General features: G+C 34.8%; 1 protein-coding gene across 1 annotated transcript in view; it reads right to left on the bottom strand.

The window, feature by feature from the left end:
• Positions 1 to 16364, bottom strand: part of ADGB (androglobin) — a 116241-nt gene extending 99877 nt beyond the window's left edge. The window contains exons 1-6 of the mRNA XM_009325596.1: positions 16221 to 16364; positions 13166 to 13258; positions 10745 to 10816; positions 9298 to 9486; positions 2827 to 2966; positions 1455 to 1541 (exon numbers count right to left, since the gene is read on the bottom strand). Coding sequence (XP_009323871.1) covers positions 1455 to 1541; positions 2827 to 2966; positions 9298 to 9486; positions 10745 to 10816; positions 13166 to 13258; positions 16221 to 16364 — 725 coding nt within the window. The remainder of the gene's footprint in view (positions 1 to 1454; positions 1542 to 2826; positions 2967 to 9297; positions 9487 to 10744; positions 10817 to 13165; positions 13259 to 16220) is intronic.
• Between the last annotated feature and the right edge of the window lie 424 nt (positions 16365 to 16788).

Genomic DNA, 16788 nt, shown 5'->3' on the forward strand with positions numbered 1-16788 from the left:
TGGTTAGAGAAGCACGTAAATAAAGCATCCTTTCTAAAGCTTTTTAGTAGATAAAAGTTGCAGCAGGGAAATTTGCAGACCACTTTACAACTACAGCGTATAATAACTTGATTCTGGCTCTGTACATTAAAAAAACTTCTCAAAGGTACTCCCAAACTAGGCTTCCCTAACTGTTTCAGCACAGGTAGTTCCATGCCTCTTCCACTGATTCCAGCAGCTACAACAGCTTTTTGATATGACATGACAGTTGCAGCCATACTGGTTCTCCATGGAAACTCAGTGATTCCAAAAATAATCTAAAACTGAATGAATAGTTCAGGGCCATGAATAAATTTCATGGGAGCTAACTGCATACAACCTTTTTAAAAAAAAAAAATAAAATAAGTGATTGTACAATGAGCTAAAGCCATCTTATACTACTACTGCAAAGACATTCAGGTATTCACATTTTCTTTTTCCAGAATATAATATATTTGCAGTAAGTGCCAGATTTGTGAATACTATTTTTTGCTGTTGCAAATGTAAAACTAACTACATAAAGAAACAAAATTTAGGTTGCTTAGATTTCTAAGTCCATGGGCTACATATACACTACTGTAAGACACAAATATCATCAAAAACCTAATTGCAAGCATAGCTTGGGACATAAAAATTGCTGAAATAAGGGCTAAAATAGCCCTTGACTGAACTTATTTAATACTGAATTACTGTTATAAACAAACAATTATACCTAAATAAATTATATACAAACCAAAACTATTTGTTATCTACGTATTCATTAGAATGTATACATCAAAAGGCAAAAAAGTGTAATTGAAAATAAATGTCTAGATATTTAGAGCCTGTGTCCTGGTCACTCATTCAGTAAAAAGAATGTCAAGCTGGAAAAATAGAATGTCTGTTCTTTAAAATGATAAAATGAAGTTCAACACAGAGGAAACAAGAAAAAAATGTTATTAGAGGTTGGAAATACTATTTTTGGTTGGAAATAAAAGTATATCAACTGTTCCAATTTAAAAGGTGAAAACGCCATACTAGCTGAAGTTGATTACTTCCAAATTCATGATGTATACTTTCTATAGTACATTCAGATATAAAGTTGTTATTATTATTACTTGCAGACATTTTGTATCTGTATACTAGATGAAACAGATTTCTCTAACCCTGTTTTCACCATAGTGCTTAATATTAATTAAAAATAAATTAACTTTATAAAGAATGGCATCAACTTAACATGATAAATAGTTTTACAAGCAACTGTATGAGCTACAAAGAAAAACACAATAAAATTGCATTCCTTGAAGGCACATTTCTCAAGTGCCGGAAGTAAAAAAATGTACACTTCCCAAAACTGATGCTGAAGGACTTTTAGGGCTCAGCTTTATTTTTCATAATCCCTTATAGAATTAGATATTAAATAACTAATACGTAAATTGTTTAATAGAATAAGTTACTGGAGAGGAATAACTTCTGGTATCCATCCAGTCAGTGTATGTAGAACTGTAAATTCCTCCAGCTCTCTTCTTCCAGTTTCATGTATACTATAAGACAAAAACAGACATTATACAGAATTATAATATAACCAACTCACAGTAAACTCTGTAGTCTACATTGCTTTCTGTAGTAGCAAGACCATACACAAACAGAATAGTTTGCCGAAAAACAAGTTGTTACTTGCAATTTTAGGAGTTTCCCTATCCACTGCTGACTACAGCTTTACAAAGTCAAATTTGCTTTTATGCCTTTGCATCAGGCCCATTATTTTAATGTTCCCTCCAGTACAATGGCATAGTTTCAACATTGATACCAAGCATACTATGTATACTTGCATACAGTAAAGCCTCTTTTTGCAGGATTGGAGATGTGGGTTTGAAATCCCTCACGTAGAAGAGGGATTTCCTGAGAAGTTGCTCTAACTCCCAGGTTATTATGCATGAGAGTTGGCTGTATTTCCAGTGTACCGTGCTCCATTCTTTCAAATTGATACAGCCTCCTACTCTCTGGAAAGATTTCCGCCTGTAGATCCGGAGAGGACCAAGGCTAAAGATGCCAGCCCTTGGCCATGACAAACCCTTGTGCTCTGGAGAAACACAGTATTTCAAACACATTCCTGCAAACAGAGTTTCCCAATGGGCAGCTCTAGGCAACTCCCTGGCCTGTGCAGAAGTATTTTAGATCACTCTTCCAACAAACTTAACTTGATATGACCAGAACAGGGAAGCTTGACTACCCAGATCAGTGTTTTGAATTATTTTCTGAAGCTTAGTCATTTTAACACTTGGTGTTCATTGCTCGTCTTATAGGAAACTGCATCCATAATTGTAAATTATTTGCACGACGGGCCACCTTCTACTTTCCAGGTCAGTTTTAGGGAAGTGGATCACCATACAGCCCACAATAGCAGAACTGTAGCAAAAGCATCAAAAGCAACTTAAAACACTCTATTTTTAAGACTGTTTAAGTCAATACTGGTTAAGGCTGACAATTAAAACTTCATTAAAACTTCTTGGACATTTCCATTTGGCAGAAAACCACATCTGAAGCTTTTTAGGAATAATGGCAAACAGATAAAGTAAACAGGGAGAGTACTCCAGTTTCTTTGCAAAATTTTTGTGCATAAATATACACACACACATCTAAAAAGGAAACACTGCACCTTCTGTAGCTGCAGGGGACTTTGATTTACTGATTTACTGCGTCACCTTTCAGAAAAGTGTGTATTTGTCATTATAAAATTTTTAGCAAAATATATTTCCCATTATACTAAAACAATTTTTTGCAAACTCCACGTGACTTCACAAAACAAACCAGGCTGATTAAACATACCTAGTATTTGCCAGCTTAATGATAGCTTTGCACAGCAACATTGGCCAAAGTTCAATTTGACAGGTTGTAGCCGGCAGTAACAAATTATCCTCTTCATTGAAAGGCATAGTGTCATCCACAATGATCTTTCTCCAGCACCCCTATGATAGAGGGAGGGGGAGGAAAGAAGAAAGAAAACACTGAGTTTGTGGGCTGGAAACAGAACGTGTATGTAAGAGAACTTTTAACACTTTCCCAAGAACCCAGTTTTACTGTAATTTGATTTACACTACAGATGGCTTTAAAAGAAGTCCTCATATAATATCTGAGAAGCATGGAAACAGTATTCATAGCATTTTATTACTGATCTGACTTATTTATTTCAGAGACTAATCTTATTGCAGCTATTTCCAAATATATTTCCTCTCATATGCGTAGTCCATCATGTGCATGCATCCATTGCTGTTTTTTCAGCTGCCATGACAGATGCCTAAAAAACAGTAATGATTAAAAAAGGGCTTAACTAAGACATCAGTTTTGCAGATGCCTCTTTAAGCTCTTTAGTCTGGAAAATACTTGTGATATAAGCAGTCCCCCTTGCTTCACAAGAACTACCTGGGGATGTTGGCTGCAGTGGTTAGTGTCCTGGAAAGCATTAAGACTATCTTACAAAACACTGTAGGAAACAACACAAAATGACCGAATGTAACAGATAGCCATATTTCCAGGATAAGAAACAAACAGGTAAGACAAGATACTGATGCCTCCAATACCAGATATTTCATTAGTAAATTGAGCTAGTACCCCACAAAATAATCTTGCCTACCATTCTCCAAGAAAGTCTCTGTCCTAGTGATTAAGACATAAGAGAGAGGCAAAGGAATTAGTGGGGCAACAGCAAGTACTTCTGTTAACTCACCCACAAAATGATGAATGACCAAATCACTAAAATGTTCCCATACATTATCAGAGAGGGCAAAATTACTGCTCTCTGAACTGTGGCTTCAAACTGAAATGCCTGTCGATTAACTCTATATGAGTTCTGTAGGTTTCAGAAGAAAACAAATTTAGGCCACATGGCAAAGATACCCAAAAAGAATAAAACAAGCTAATACCTTTTCGGAGAAAAACTATTTGCTGACAGCCAAAACTAAATTTTTAAGATTTCCCAAGTTTGAAAAGGACCTAGTAAGTGAAATGATCACATATTCATCTCCTTTTTCAGTCATTGCTGAAGTTTAATAGAGAGAGCAGTACAACTTGAAAAGTAAAGGAAAAGATTGAGGAGATATTTGGTTTTCTATAGCTCAATTTTTTAATTCAGAGTAGTAATGCTGTGCATGTAATTCTTAAAAGGCAATAGTATTTTTTGCATATGGAGCACCACTAAAAACATTTTTCTCCTCCTCACCAATTGCTTGCCTTTTATACTTTATAAATAATAGAATCCATATCGCAATTATTTTGCATCAGTGATAACCTTTCTATAGCATTTCACTATTAACTCTAAAAACAATTATGCTATTTAAGGAGATAAGAGACCAAGAGAAAGAAAAAAAATATATGTGGGGCAGAAGATTTATGGATAGAAAAAGAAATCTATAGGTGAGAAAAAGTGGAAATAAAGAAACATATTCAATGAACCTCAGGAATGCAAAGTGAAAGCAGGATGTGGGATAGAACTGAAAGAATATTGCGCCAACGTGAAGAATGATTACCCACAGGTTTGATCTGGTGGAAGACAATCCCCTCAGGACTCAATACAGCATTTTACTGAAACCAGTTCATTATTCTTCCACTGTGCTTTCTCTCCATTTTCATTTACTTTTCTACTTTCTCCTGTGAAATCTGTTTCTTCCCTATCTCTACTGATATTTGTCTTTTCTCATTTGTACATTTTCTTCCACCATTTGACCCTCTTTTTTTTAACCTGTTTTTCTTTCTGTGAAATACAGCTCTACAACCAGAGGAAAAGAAATTAAATAAACCCAAAGGCCCAAAACAAAACTGAAAGTGACAAAGAAACTAAAACACCCTGACAACTCTTACAGATGCTTTAAAATGTAGTCTTTTATCACATGAATACACCACCTCTACAGCATTAAATTTGCACACAGAATAATGTCCTCTGCTGGGGAACCTGGGCGACGTCATTCTGCCTTCTCAAACTCATGCAACTCTTATTCGCTATATGAATATAAGTTATTCCATATGTGGAGGCAGTAGTAAGGGATGAGTAAAGCACAGACATGTAAATCAGCTAAGTGCTCCCCCTTACAGGAAAGTTAAGAGATTGTCTCAGTTTTAACTGCTTTCCTATTTCTTCCTCAGTGCTGGCTAGCTGACATGTATCAATAGCAAACTGCATGAAACTTCCTTTTAGAATATCATATTTGATCTATACTGTATTAGAACTGTAAGTTTTTCTTAATACAAATACATGGTGTAGGATTATTTAAAAATAAAATTAATATGCTCAGGGTTTTATTCCCTCTCAAGAGACATGTATCAAACTGCAACATGCGTAAGTGCAGCCATTCAAAAGCTCTCCCCGGCTTTGTTTGTATTTATGTTCATTCCAAAAGATGAATGGATTTATCAACAATGTAACAGTGTGATGAAGAAGTAAAATAAACCCCTCCTTACTTTTATTCACATGAAGTTTTTATACGATAACCACTAGAGTAATGGTTTCCAGCGTAGAAACAGAATATGAGCAATTTTCCAAGGGTCATGGAAGTGTTTGAGTAATTATTTTGTATTTGTAACTGTAGAGATTTCTGAAAGAACTCTGCACTGAGGTGTTTCTAAGTGACGTGCTGCATACAACTGCAAGGCTCTCTCCACACCTCCAACACAAAACTTGGCCAGCTTATCCATCTGAGGCACCGACCTGCTGCTGTCCCTCTCCAGGAGCATCATCTGCTGCAGATGTGATGCAAGTTCTTTTACTTTGAAGTTCTAAAAACATTGTGAGATGGGAAATTTTTGCCCTCTCCTTTTGTAGAGCAATACTAATTATCTCAAATAATGGTAAACTGGAGACTTGCCATGAGGACCATTAGGAAAACAAAATCTCTTCACTCTTCACCAAATTATATATATATTCTCTTCCTCTCCTCTGGTATATTTTTCTGTATCCTATTGTTAAGCATTTAAAAGTGCTGTCTTTGAGTATTCTGACCTGCACTCATACATTCCATCTTCCAAATCATTCCATTAACCACATTGCACCTTTTCACAAACACAGCCCTCACAAAACCTCTTTCTCCCCAAATTTAAGAGTTTCATTCTTATACTTATTGTTGCTCTTTCTTTTGACTGCCTCCTATTGGCTGAGAACATCTTCTCGAGACCTCTATTTTTTTTATTATTTTTTTTTTTACCATGAGTTAAAAACCCTCCAGGTTGTTCTTTCCTGATTCTCCTCTTCTCCTCTTGCATTTCCTTCAGTCTTTGGTGGTTCCTTTTTACTGTATGATTTTTTTTTCCATGCATGTATATTAATAACATATTCTTCCAGAAAGCAAAATGAGCAATTTCTTTTTTTTAATTACTTCATCACATTTTAAGGATATGAAGTAATGCTGAATATACCATTTCCCTCAAAAATTCTTTTAATATTTAATTGTCTTTTCTTCTAATTAATTATGCCATATTTTGGATTGAATTTACCTAAAGTCAAATTCCAGCTATTGGACCTTTTTGCATTTCAGTAAGAAGTTCTCCATTAGGATTATCTGCTTTTCCATTTGTAACTAACTATATGCAATGCCTTTGTAACCTCTATTAAGCTGGAAGAGACCCAAGTTAAACACGACAGTCTAAAGTTCAAATGATGCTGAAACTTTGGAAAAGAATCCAGGTGTCACCCTTTGGTTTTTGGTCCTATGACGTACATTTCTGCAGAGCAGTCAAAGCTGTAATCATGCAACTTTCCTTGCAGAAACTGGGAGGTTTGGTCCTTAACAGCTGAGAAGGGAAGAATATTCAGTTCTTCCACTCCTTCATGAGTGCTCTAACCATCACATTTCATGCAAAAGGAGAGGTGGCAGCCATCTGATAAAAGATAGGAGCTCTCTTTAACTTTTTGTGCACTCTCACAGAATAGTCTAGTGCTTGGTATCTGCATAGACAGATGTACCTAATACAAAGCCCTAAGTCAGACGCTTAACCTCCAGGAAAACTCTCAGAAACTCTGAATGTTTGTTTGACTAATTCTGATAGCTCCTCACTCAGTATGTGAGACAACTTAATCACCCTTGGAAAAAACCCACACCTATCCCCATTGACAATAACAGACCGCTTCACCACCCAAATTAATCTACTTAAATTCTGCTGCTGGAGACAGTTAGTGTGGTGATGCCTAAAGCAGGTATCTCAAGCAGGCACTCTGAATGTGTCCATAGCTTACCTGGATCTACTGATATGAAAATGTTTAATTTGACCAGCTGAAGCCTCTACACCTGCTTTGTTAGAGATGGTTATGTTTGTTCCATTCACAGCGTGCCAAGGAACAGATATATCTCTTTCAGCCTTCCAATGCACAGAAGAAATATACATTGAATAACTGCTTGTTGGTGTTTTTTTCCTTAACATTGGTGTTCATGTTTTTATTATCAGTAACTTGTGATAGCCTGGTTTTAAATACTGTATATCAATACTATTAGCAACTTAAATTTAATTAGTAACTTCGGCCTGCTTAATCAGCTCTCTGCGTTGTCTTAGCTGTTCACTTGTATTCATGAGCATTGATTTTCTTTTCTTTTTTTAAAAAAGCTTTTACACATTCTTTTTTAGGTTTTGTTTCCTTTTTTAAGTATAACTTTTTCTGTTTCCATGAATTCTACCTTTTCAGAAGTCCAATGGGATGCCTTTGACTTTTCATTAACACTTCCAACTTCATGTTTCCAACTGACTGTGTAAAAAATATTTTCAAGTTTGGGCAACTGGAAGTTAATAGGGTCAATTATATGTCTTAGTGTTTTGTGACATATTCTGTTTGCAAAAGACAAATGTAACCAGAATAACCCTAACTAGGGTCTGGTTGGTTGTCTAACCCATAGAAAACTTCTAACTTCTAGGTCAGTGATTATTTCTTTGTTTATTAGTATGATGTTCAATATTAAATTAAGTGTTCCCTGTTGACTGTAAAATGCGTTAAGTTATTGTCTGTTATCTTTAGAAACTAAATGGGATGTTTTGATTTTACCAGTACATCTTCAGTAAATGGTCCTCTCACTGGAAGTCTTTAATGACCTTTAAATACAATTGGATACAAATAGGTAAAGTCAGCCAACTGAGTTACTTGAACAATAAAAAACTTTCTTAATCCTAATACACCAGAGCTGAGGGCCACTTGTCTGACTCTACTAAACGTTTGCACCAAACCTTCATATTCTGTCAGTCACTACACAGGAACAGAAATATTTTGCATATTATCTCAAAACAATTAATGCATGCACAAAAAAAATCAGCAGATTAAATTAAGACTGAAACAAAATGGGGTAAAGTTACTGAGTGAGAATTTAAATCATACAGTTTATAATGCAGTGCAAACCTCACAATCAGTCGTCATCTTTTTCTCTCTAGCAAAAATGAAATTATTTAGTAAAAGCCAACCAACACTGAGAATTCAAGTGGTAAAAAGGAATTTCCATTCAGGTAGCACACACATATGATGCTTAGTTTTGTTATAACATTTTGAGACACAGAGTAAAAAAACCCCAAAATATCAACAAGAAGTACTTTCATAAAACAAAAAGGTGTAAGAAAGAAACAAAAGAAAGTAAGTTTCTGTAAATGTGCCAAATTAAAACCAGTTTACACTGTCCTCTTATAGTCATAAGAGGACATGTGATTTAGAAATCAAACCCTGTAAAAACAGGATGTCAAGTATCACACGCAGCTCAAAGAAACTACAAATGGTGAAAATTAATCACATCTTAAAACAACATTATTTTAACCACTCACTATACGATACAGAATGAACCAATTATTTTCTGTTAAATTTATTGAAATTGTACTTTGGGCTAAGGAATGACATTGAAAACTGCTGTTTGACACACAAAAAAGGTCACAAGTATCAGAAAATAAAAGTTATTTCGATAGATAATTTGAACATATGCAACATTAGCAACTGCCATTATTGGATCCTCTTTCTACAATGTAATAAACAAACGAACTCAAATGTAGTATCTTGTTGCAGTGCCCAGAGGGAAAAAATCTCCTAACAATCAGCAAAATTCTACATAATCTACAAAAAAAGAATATTGCCTTTTCAAGTAATAACTCTGATTTATCAAGTCCTAAGTTGTAAAAAAATCACATGAACTGTAAAAGGCATTTTTATTAACATGCATCAACAATTTGTCAACACTTCTACTCCTACAAATCCATATCTTTTCAATAATAATAAATACTTACCCTAACCATTAACATTTCCCATGCTAGCTGCGTAGTATTTATATACTGTTAGAGGGAGGTACTCACCATCCAATAAAGTTTCACTACATATTTTCCATAGCTATTGTACAGTGGCATGTGTCCCCTGGTAGCTTTACATAAGGCATAAATGTGTTCCCATGGTTTCCAAAAAAGTGTGGATGTTCCATTAGTTAAGGCCTTTTCATTATATATCCTCCAGACTGCATAAATTTCACTTATAATCCATCTCATCAGCTGAAAACAGAGAAAAATAGAAAAAAAATTTTTTTACTTACATCTTTTAAAATCGAGTCATAAAAGAATAAAAAGCTCCTGTTTTAAATGAAGAAGTGACATAAAAGTATAGCTATGGTTTCATGCAAAAATTAATTTCACTTCTACAACTTTTCTTAAAATCATCATAATATCTATCTACAATAGCACAAAACTTCATGAAACTAGGTAAAGGCACAATATAAATTATGCTGTTCATCATTTACCAAAGAAAAATGAGGACATATGATTTTAACATGAATTATGTTACAGGACTTGTGAACTGTCACTTGTTTAATTGCTTATTACTAGATATAGCTGCTAAACATCAATATTGGCTTTAATACTTGTTATTTGTACCCAGTAAAAAACAATCCTAAATCATTAAAAGTATTTAATGATTTTTAAAATTTAAAATAAAAGCTTTAACTAATCATGCTTTAGTACACGCGTTTTTCTAACATGCAGATTTCTGATGTATGCTATAGTTTCACAAGTATTACCAGACTGTTACAGTGATTTATATAAACAAGAATGAGAATAAATATTTATTACAAGAAACTTGCCCTAAAATTAATTAGTGGTTCTGTGGACAGCAAAATATACATCATCTGTTTCCCGGTGGCTTCTTCCCATACAATTTCTCTGGTGCTGAATTTTGAATTTGCATTGAAGCATTGAATGAAATAGAAATTATGAAGTAATATTATATTCAGTAAGGCACTCAGGTGCTTTCGTTCTACCTGCTTTATAGTTTCCCCTGATCTGTAGAAATGCAGTAAACATTTATTCAACTCTGGAGAGAAGGAAAAGACTGGCTGGGTGACAGAGATTTGCACATACATGCAGGCACACTAAGAACATGACTTCAGGAAAGCTTGAATGAAAAATATAGAACCTTTCTAGTACAGTTTTTATTTGCTCTTGTCTTTAGCAAATATTATCCACAATAATCTTTGTAGTTCATAGACTGTATATTTAAAAAAAACCCAAAACCGTTTGGAAAATCTCTTACTGTCATTGATTTAATTTTTCAAATTCCGAAAAAGGTAAACACTAATTATGCAAATCTAGATAATTTCTTGCCATTTTATTCCCATCATTCTTTTTCACTTAAAAAATGTGTCACAACTTACTTCTTCATGGTAGAAATCTGGAGTGAAATCCAAAAAGTTTAAAAAAGTTAAAAAGAATGAAAGAAAATATTTTCAAAAAGGGACATTAATGTATTTCTACTTACCTCACTACAAAATATATGCTCATTTGCTGAAAAAAGGTCAAATGAGGTTTCATTTTTGACAACCACAGGAATCTAGGAGAAAGGAAATTAGTTAAGTCCATAGCTAAATTATCTGGAATAAATTAAATTAACACTAACGTTTAACAGTAGTGACATACAAATGTTAGACATTTGGCAAACATTCATTAGACATCTGCAAACTAAAGGCTGTCAGTTTGCAAATCTTGTAGCTGCTTTGGTATTTCTTAATAAAAATGTGTTGAACTGTAGATGTTTGGAATTTTTAAAAAATCATTATTTTTACCAGGAGATTTAAAGAGTATCAAATGAAATAATTACATAATTAAATTGAGATTCCCTCAATTCATTCATAATATTTGCAGTTCTGCATTTAAATCATGATCATAACAGTGTCTCATACTTTGAGATTTCCTTGGTCCCCCACCAAGATTCAAAGGGATTTGTTTTCTCATGGTTAGATAGTGATATTGTCAGTATGAACGCTGACTTTATCAAACCTTTAACTGTATTACAAAGTTTTGATGACTATTACTTGTTTATACAGTCCATTTTCTTTTTGTAAGCAGTTTAGAAATAACATACTAGGATTGTAGTTTATTGAACTAAATATATCTGCCTCTCATCACTTATTGGTGATCATTGCTTTCTTCTTTGCTTACCGCACTAAATAGGCTTGTTTACACTTTCTTTTACAGTTACTAGTAGATTAGGTAGCAACATATATCATCTTAATAGCCTTTCATCACTTGACACTTAGATTAATTTTTAACCACTTATAAAATCTCTAGTAATCATAGCTTCTTGATCCAAAATACACTGGACCAAAACAAGCACCAAAGTTTTAATCAGGTCTTAAAGAAAACAAATGCTTTCTTCGTAGTGCTATAAAGATAGATTTTAAATAATTTTAAGACAGATACATGTTGCCATGGCTTTCTGGGCTGCCAGCTCTCTTGCCCCCATCTTTCAGATACCTCTACTGAGTTTTATGCATTTTGGCAGCATTTCTCATCCAATCTTTTGGTCTTGTCAATTACTCCTCTGACCTCCCCCTCTCCTTCCTCCATTAAAAATTAAACTTGGACCTGTTTAGTATCTAGTTAATAAAAAATGGAACTGACAAGCTGACAAAAGGAAAACTGACAAGCCTGAAAAAGTTGGAAGGGTGGTCAAAGTGTTTTAAAACTTCAGCATCTCATCTGAAGCAAAACTGCTTTAAAACTTAGATTAGCAACAGCATTGGAGAACACTAACCTTTGAAATGGTAGGCTGTTTATTTTCTTTGCAATTATTTTTAAATATAAACTGAGTAAGAGCTTTGCATAATTTTAAAATGTTACGGCTACCTTCCAGACAAGTACTGTCAAAGACATGGACACGTTCTGTATGCAGACTGGAGAAATACAATAGTTGAAGTGAGAAAAAGTACTATATTTCTGGTAAAGCTAATTTATGGTTTCAGGATAGACATTTACTTGAGACACTTGCTCAAGGGAAGCCTTAGTTGGAACAGACAGAACTTGTTTTGCCATGACACTGATTTTTAAGTGAGAAAACAAGAACACAAAGAAAAACAGGAAGGCATCTCTCTGTCCAGGTGTCTTCTAAATGAACGTAGAGTTAAAACGCAGAGCAGACTTGGCATGATACACTACCATGATGTTTTGCACCAGGAGGTGCTGGTCCATGGTGATTCCAGTAAGAAAGGCACTCAGACTCCGTATAGTATCATTTAAAATGCTATTATTAGAGCTAACTATAAAGAAAGGGATTAGTATAATATAATACTTATTATATAATATTATAGAATAATTAGAATAATTAGATAATCTTATGTCCTTTTAGACACTGGGAACCCCAAGCTGTACAGAATCAAACAGGCTTCTGATCCCCGTGCAACATTCTGTGCAGACCCCATCCATTGAAAGGGTTACCCCATTTTGCTATTATTGAGCTATGATGTGATTTGAGCTATTACAGGACTTTCTTACAAGAAAACAACTGTTTTCATCATTTCTACTGTAAAACAGAAAGGATGTTCACATAAGAACTTCCTGCTGCACTTGGATAAAGGCAAGGAGATGCAGGTGGTGTAATTGCCAGTACCAAGAGGGAGCTGCCTGCAGGCTCCTCCCTTACAATATGCTGGCTGAGTTTATCCAGCGGCCAGGGATCACGCCCGGCACCAAGCAGGCCTGAAGGACAAGCTGTGTGTGCAGCACAGGTTAACTGCTATATGGATCACTGGCTCCTCAGCATACAACGGTCTCCCGGACAGGATGACTATGTATGGTCAAGAGGATTTTATTTGTTGAACTAATTTCCTCTATAGATTTTCCTCTACTTGTGACATAGCTAGGCGAGTAGCATTTTTTCATTATGACCTTGCTCGTTTCTTACCTTATTTGTTAAAAACTCATGTGGACGTTTCCATGAACACACTTTTAAGGATCCTGGCAAGTCTATTTTCCCTTCAGGATCCTCAAAGACACACTACATAAAACATGCATGAACAAAAACAGAACATTTTTTATTAATTACAGTATTGTGTCTTCCGTAAGATGTAAAATACTATATTGTTCACACGATAATTCACTTAAGGGGAAAAATAGCATAAAAAGGAACTAGTAGTATCTATCACTGAACTAAAAGAGTGCAAAGCCCGAACTGAAGATTCAGCACAAAAACTGCTTGTATTGTTCTGAGAAGTCTGTGTGGCCTGCACTGTCTAAATAGGTCTATATAAAATGTTTCCCTTTTTTCCCACCTTTCAGGGAAACCTCCCAAAAAATGGTAGAAGCTTTTAATTCAGGCATTCTTCTACCAAGTTGTTTCTAAATACTTTTTCTAAATCACTTATTTCTAAAGCTTTTTAAATTGAAGACTGAAAATAAATATCTAAAGCAATAGACAGAAAAAAAGCAGGTTCCACACATTTTAAACTGCTGTAGAAACCACTGAAGACAGTCTCATATAATTTTCAAACTTTCATTTCCAAAGCGATACTTATTCTCCGTGTGAACAGAAGGTGTCAGGATATATATCTGTTTACTTAATAGTACAATGTAGGATGAGGAGATGCCTCTGATACTGCTGGTGCTGACTGAGAAACTAATAGGTTACATGGTTAGTGCCTTTTATTTGTGCCTGAAATTTTAAATAGCTTTTAGGCATATTATACATTTTGGTGTGTTTCACAGGCCACTATGTATTCTATTTATCTTCTAAAGACCAATCAAGAGAAAGAGTTTCTGGGAAGGAAAAACTATGATGCTTTGAGTGCTTACTGATTAAAGGAAGGCAAAAGAAAATACATTACAAAAGCATAAAAAACAAACCCAAACCAAAGACTCCAAAATAGTATTTTTGCTGCATTTTTTTATTTGTTTCATTGTGTAAGTTCCTTCAACATACCAATCCACAACAATTTAAAGTACCTGAAGGAAGCTAGATACTTTGGGGGAGAGGTGGAGGGGAGAGGAAGAACCTTTTAGGAATAATTATTTTTCTGAAAGCTTAAAGGAAGCCTTGTAAACTGGACCATACAGAACTGTATTAACAGAGTTTATACTCTGCTTTCAGAGACATCCAACCCTGACTACACAGTGTAATAGGAAAGTTTAGCACTTAAACACTAGATAAATCAGAAAAAGGAGGCAGGTGAGAATGACATAACACTACGCAAAGAAACACTAGAAAAACCAGAGATACACCTTTCTTTAGCTTACAAGTGCAAAAATACTTTGAAGAAGAATATTGTAGGTGCAGCTAAACTTGGCTGACAAAATCAGGTTTAACTTATCTTCTATTTAAGGTGGCTATAAGAGACAACTGCCAGGTCTCAGGAGTTCGTGCTCTAAGGACAGGAGCCTCCACCACAAGTTCCACAGGAAGGACAGGTAAGAAACAGGCACAAGAGAAACAGCCAAGGTCAGGTGCACAACCTCAGCAGCACACTGCGCTGCTCTGAGAGCGGCTATTGTGTAGGTGTGCTTGATAAAAGAGCTTTAGTGTTAGAAGGAAAGAGATCACTTCTGATTGATTCCTCTTCCCACAGAACAAAATCGGATTGTTTATATTCTTGTTCTAAGCATACTCAAAGGTACTGGATGCCATCACTAATTCTGTTTCTAACTGAAATACCGTTTACGATATTGAATTCTGGCTAGCTGCTTGTATCAAAAGAGGCCACATTGGAAAATCATTTGGATCGTAAATTCGTCTGCTGTGACCAACATATTTAACAACTCCTTTAAACATGTAAAAAGAGCAATGTTTCATATAGCATGTGGCTGAAGAACTGAATGATCCAGTAAACACCTCAGAATGCCTCTTATGCTAAAAAAGAAGAAAGATTTTCAGTTACAATTATTTTAAAATTTTATCTGTTTTAATAATGTCTGGCAGACCTAGCAGATTAGTGCTAGATAAATGTTAGAGTACAGCCCAAAGACACCAAATGTGGTAACGGAACAGAAGAAAGACACAAAAGAAAGTTATTTACCTGTCAAGTTAATGGCAGCATTCGGTACAGAACCTACAACTTCTTTCAAAAGAGTACTTTGGCCCCATAGGGCTATAATGTATTTAAGCTTAATGTATTTTCTTATTAAGATAAGAAAAAAAATAATCTACAAACACATAGGCTAACATATACATAGCACACAAGAATATATACAGAACAAACATATGAACAATGCAGAATTTGCATATAAAATAGATGATTAAGCACGGTATTAAATGGATTTTAAATATAACTTGAAAATGCTACGTTTAAGAAACTCTTTAAGAAATAATTTTACTACTACTCTGCATAAAACGCACATAACATCCTCTAATGATAACCAGTTTGAAGGAGTAAAAATCCAGATGAGATTTAAAAGTCATTCCAAAACTGGAAAGACTGAGGAATTTTTCTGCATCTGGTAGGTGCTTACTTTCTGCAAAATAACTATATCCCCTCAAACCATTCTCTGCACACTAGAACTGCAGACAGTGTTTCACATGTCCAGAAACTGAGGCGTGCAAAAGAAAAGACTTCAAAATCCATTTTTCCCATAATAAAAATGGGTGCATTTAACCTTTTGAGTCCACAGAAACTGCAGCGCCCAGAGAAGGGATTGCTCTGACATAGTACAACAGTTCAGCTGCTCCCACATCCCCAGTTTCAATTATGTTATGGAGTAGATTTTGGGGTTTCATTTTTTTTAACGATTAATGTGCACACATTAATGCATACACATATGTTAACAGTTCATTTAAGAAGCAACAAATAAACAATGCACAATACTTTCAGTTTATTATTTTAGTTCAGCAATTTAAACTTAGTGAAAAGATATGATTGAAATTAATATATTCATCAGTAACAAATTACTTTGAAGTTGTGACAAATACCCTGTTAAATACAGGTACAAAATACGAAGTGGAAATAATATATATATGTCACACAACTTACTGAAATGGGACTTTTTCCAGTTTTTTCCTTCTCTTTTCCAACTTTTCCAGTATCCCATTTTTCTGCATTGATATCTGCTTCATTCCATTCTGGCCAAATAGGAAATCTCCATTTCTCATTGGAAGCACCTACATGGGAAGGCATAGTTGCCCTGGGAAACAAACAGAGGCATGAATAAAAATGAACAGTATATTAGGCAAGGGTAGTAGGGAGATTTCCATCTCATAAAACATTCTTTTTTTCATGTACTGTAATAAAAATTTTAGTGTTAGTAACTACAATAACTTTTTGTCACTAAGATAAGCAAGCCTATAGAAGTGCTAGATGGCATTATTAGGTACAAACCAACAAAATATTTAAATGCATTTATATGAGGAATCCTGATGAAGTAAATGGGACAGCTGAAGCACAAAAGCAGAATCCAAGGGCACAGTTTCCTCCCTCTTCCTTTTCCCCTGATTCAAGCCACGCGGTTCTGCTTTCTCTCCTGTGCCAGTCCTAGCATTCACAACCCAATTCAACTCACTCATCCAATCGAAGGCTTTCCTTTTATTTTTTTTTTCAATTT

The sequence above is a fragment of the Pygoscelis adeliae genome, unplaced genomic scaffold (assembly GCF_000699105.1).
Source record: "Pygoscelis adeliae isolate BGI_AS28 unplaced genomic scaffold, ASM69910v1 Scaffold300, whole genome shotgun sequence".
NCBI lineage: Eukaryota > Metazoa > Chordata > Aves > Sphenisciformes > Spheniscidae > Pygoscelis > Pygoscelis adeliae.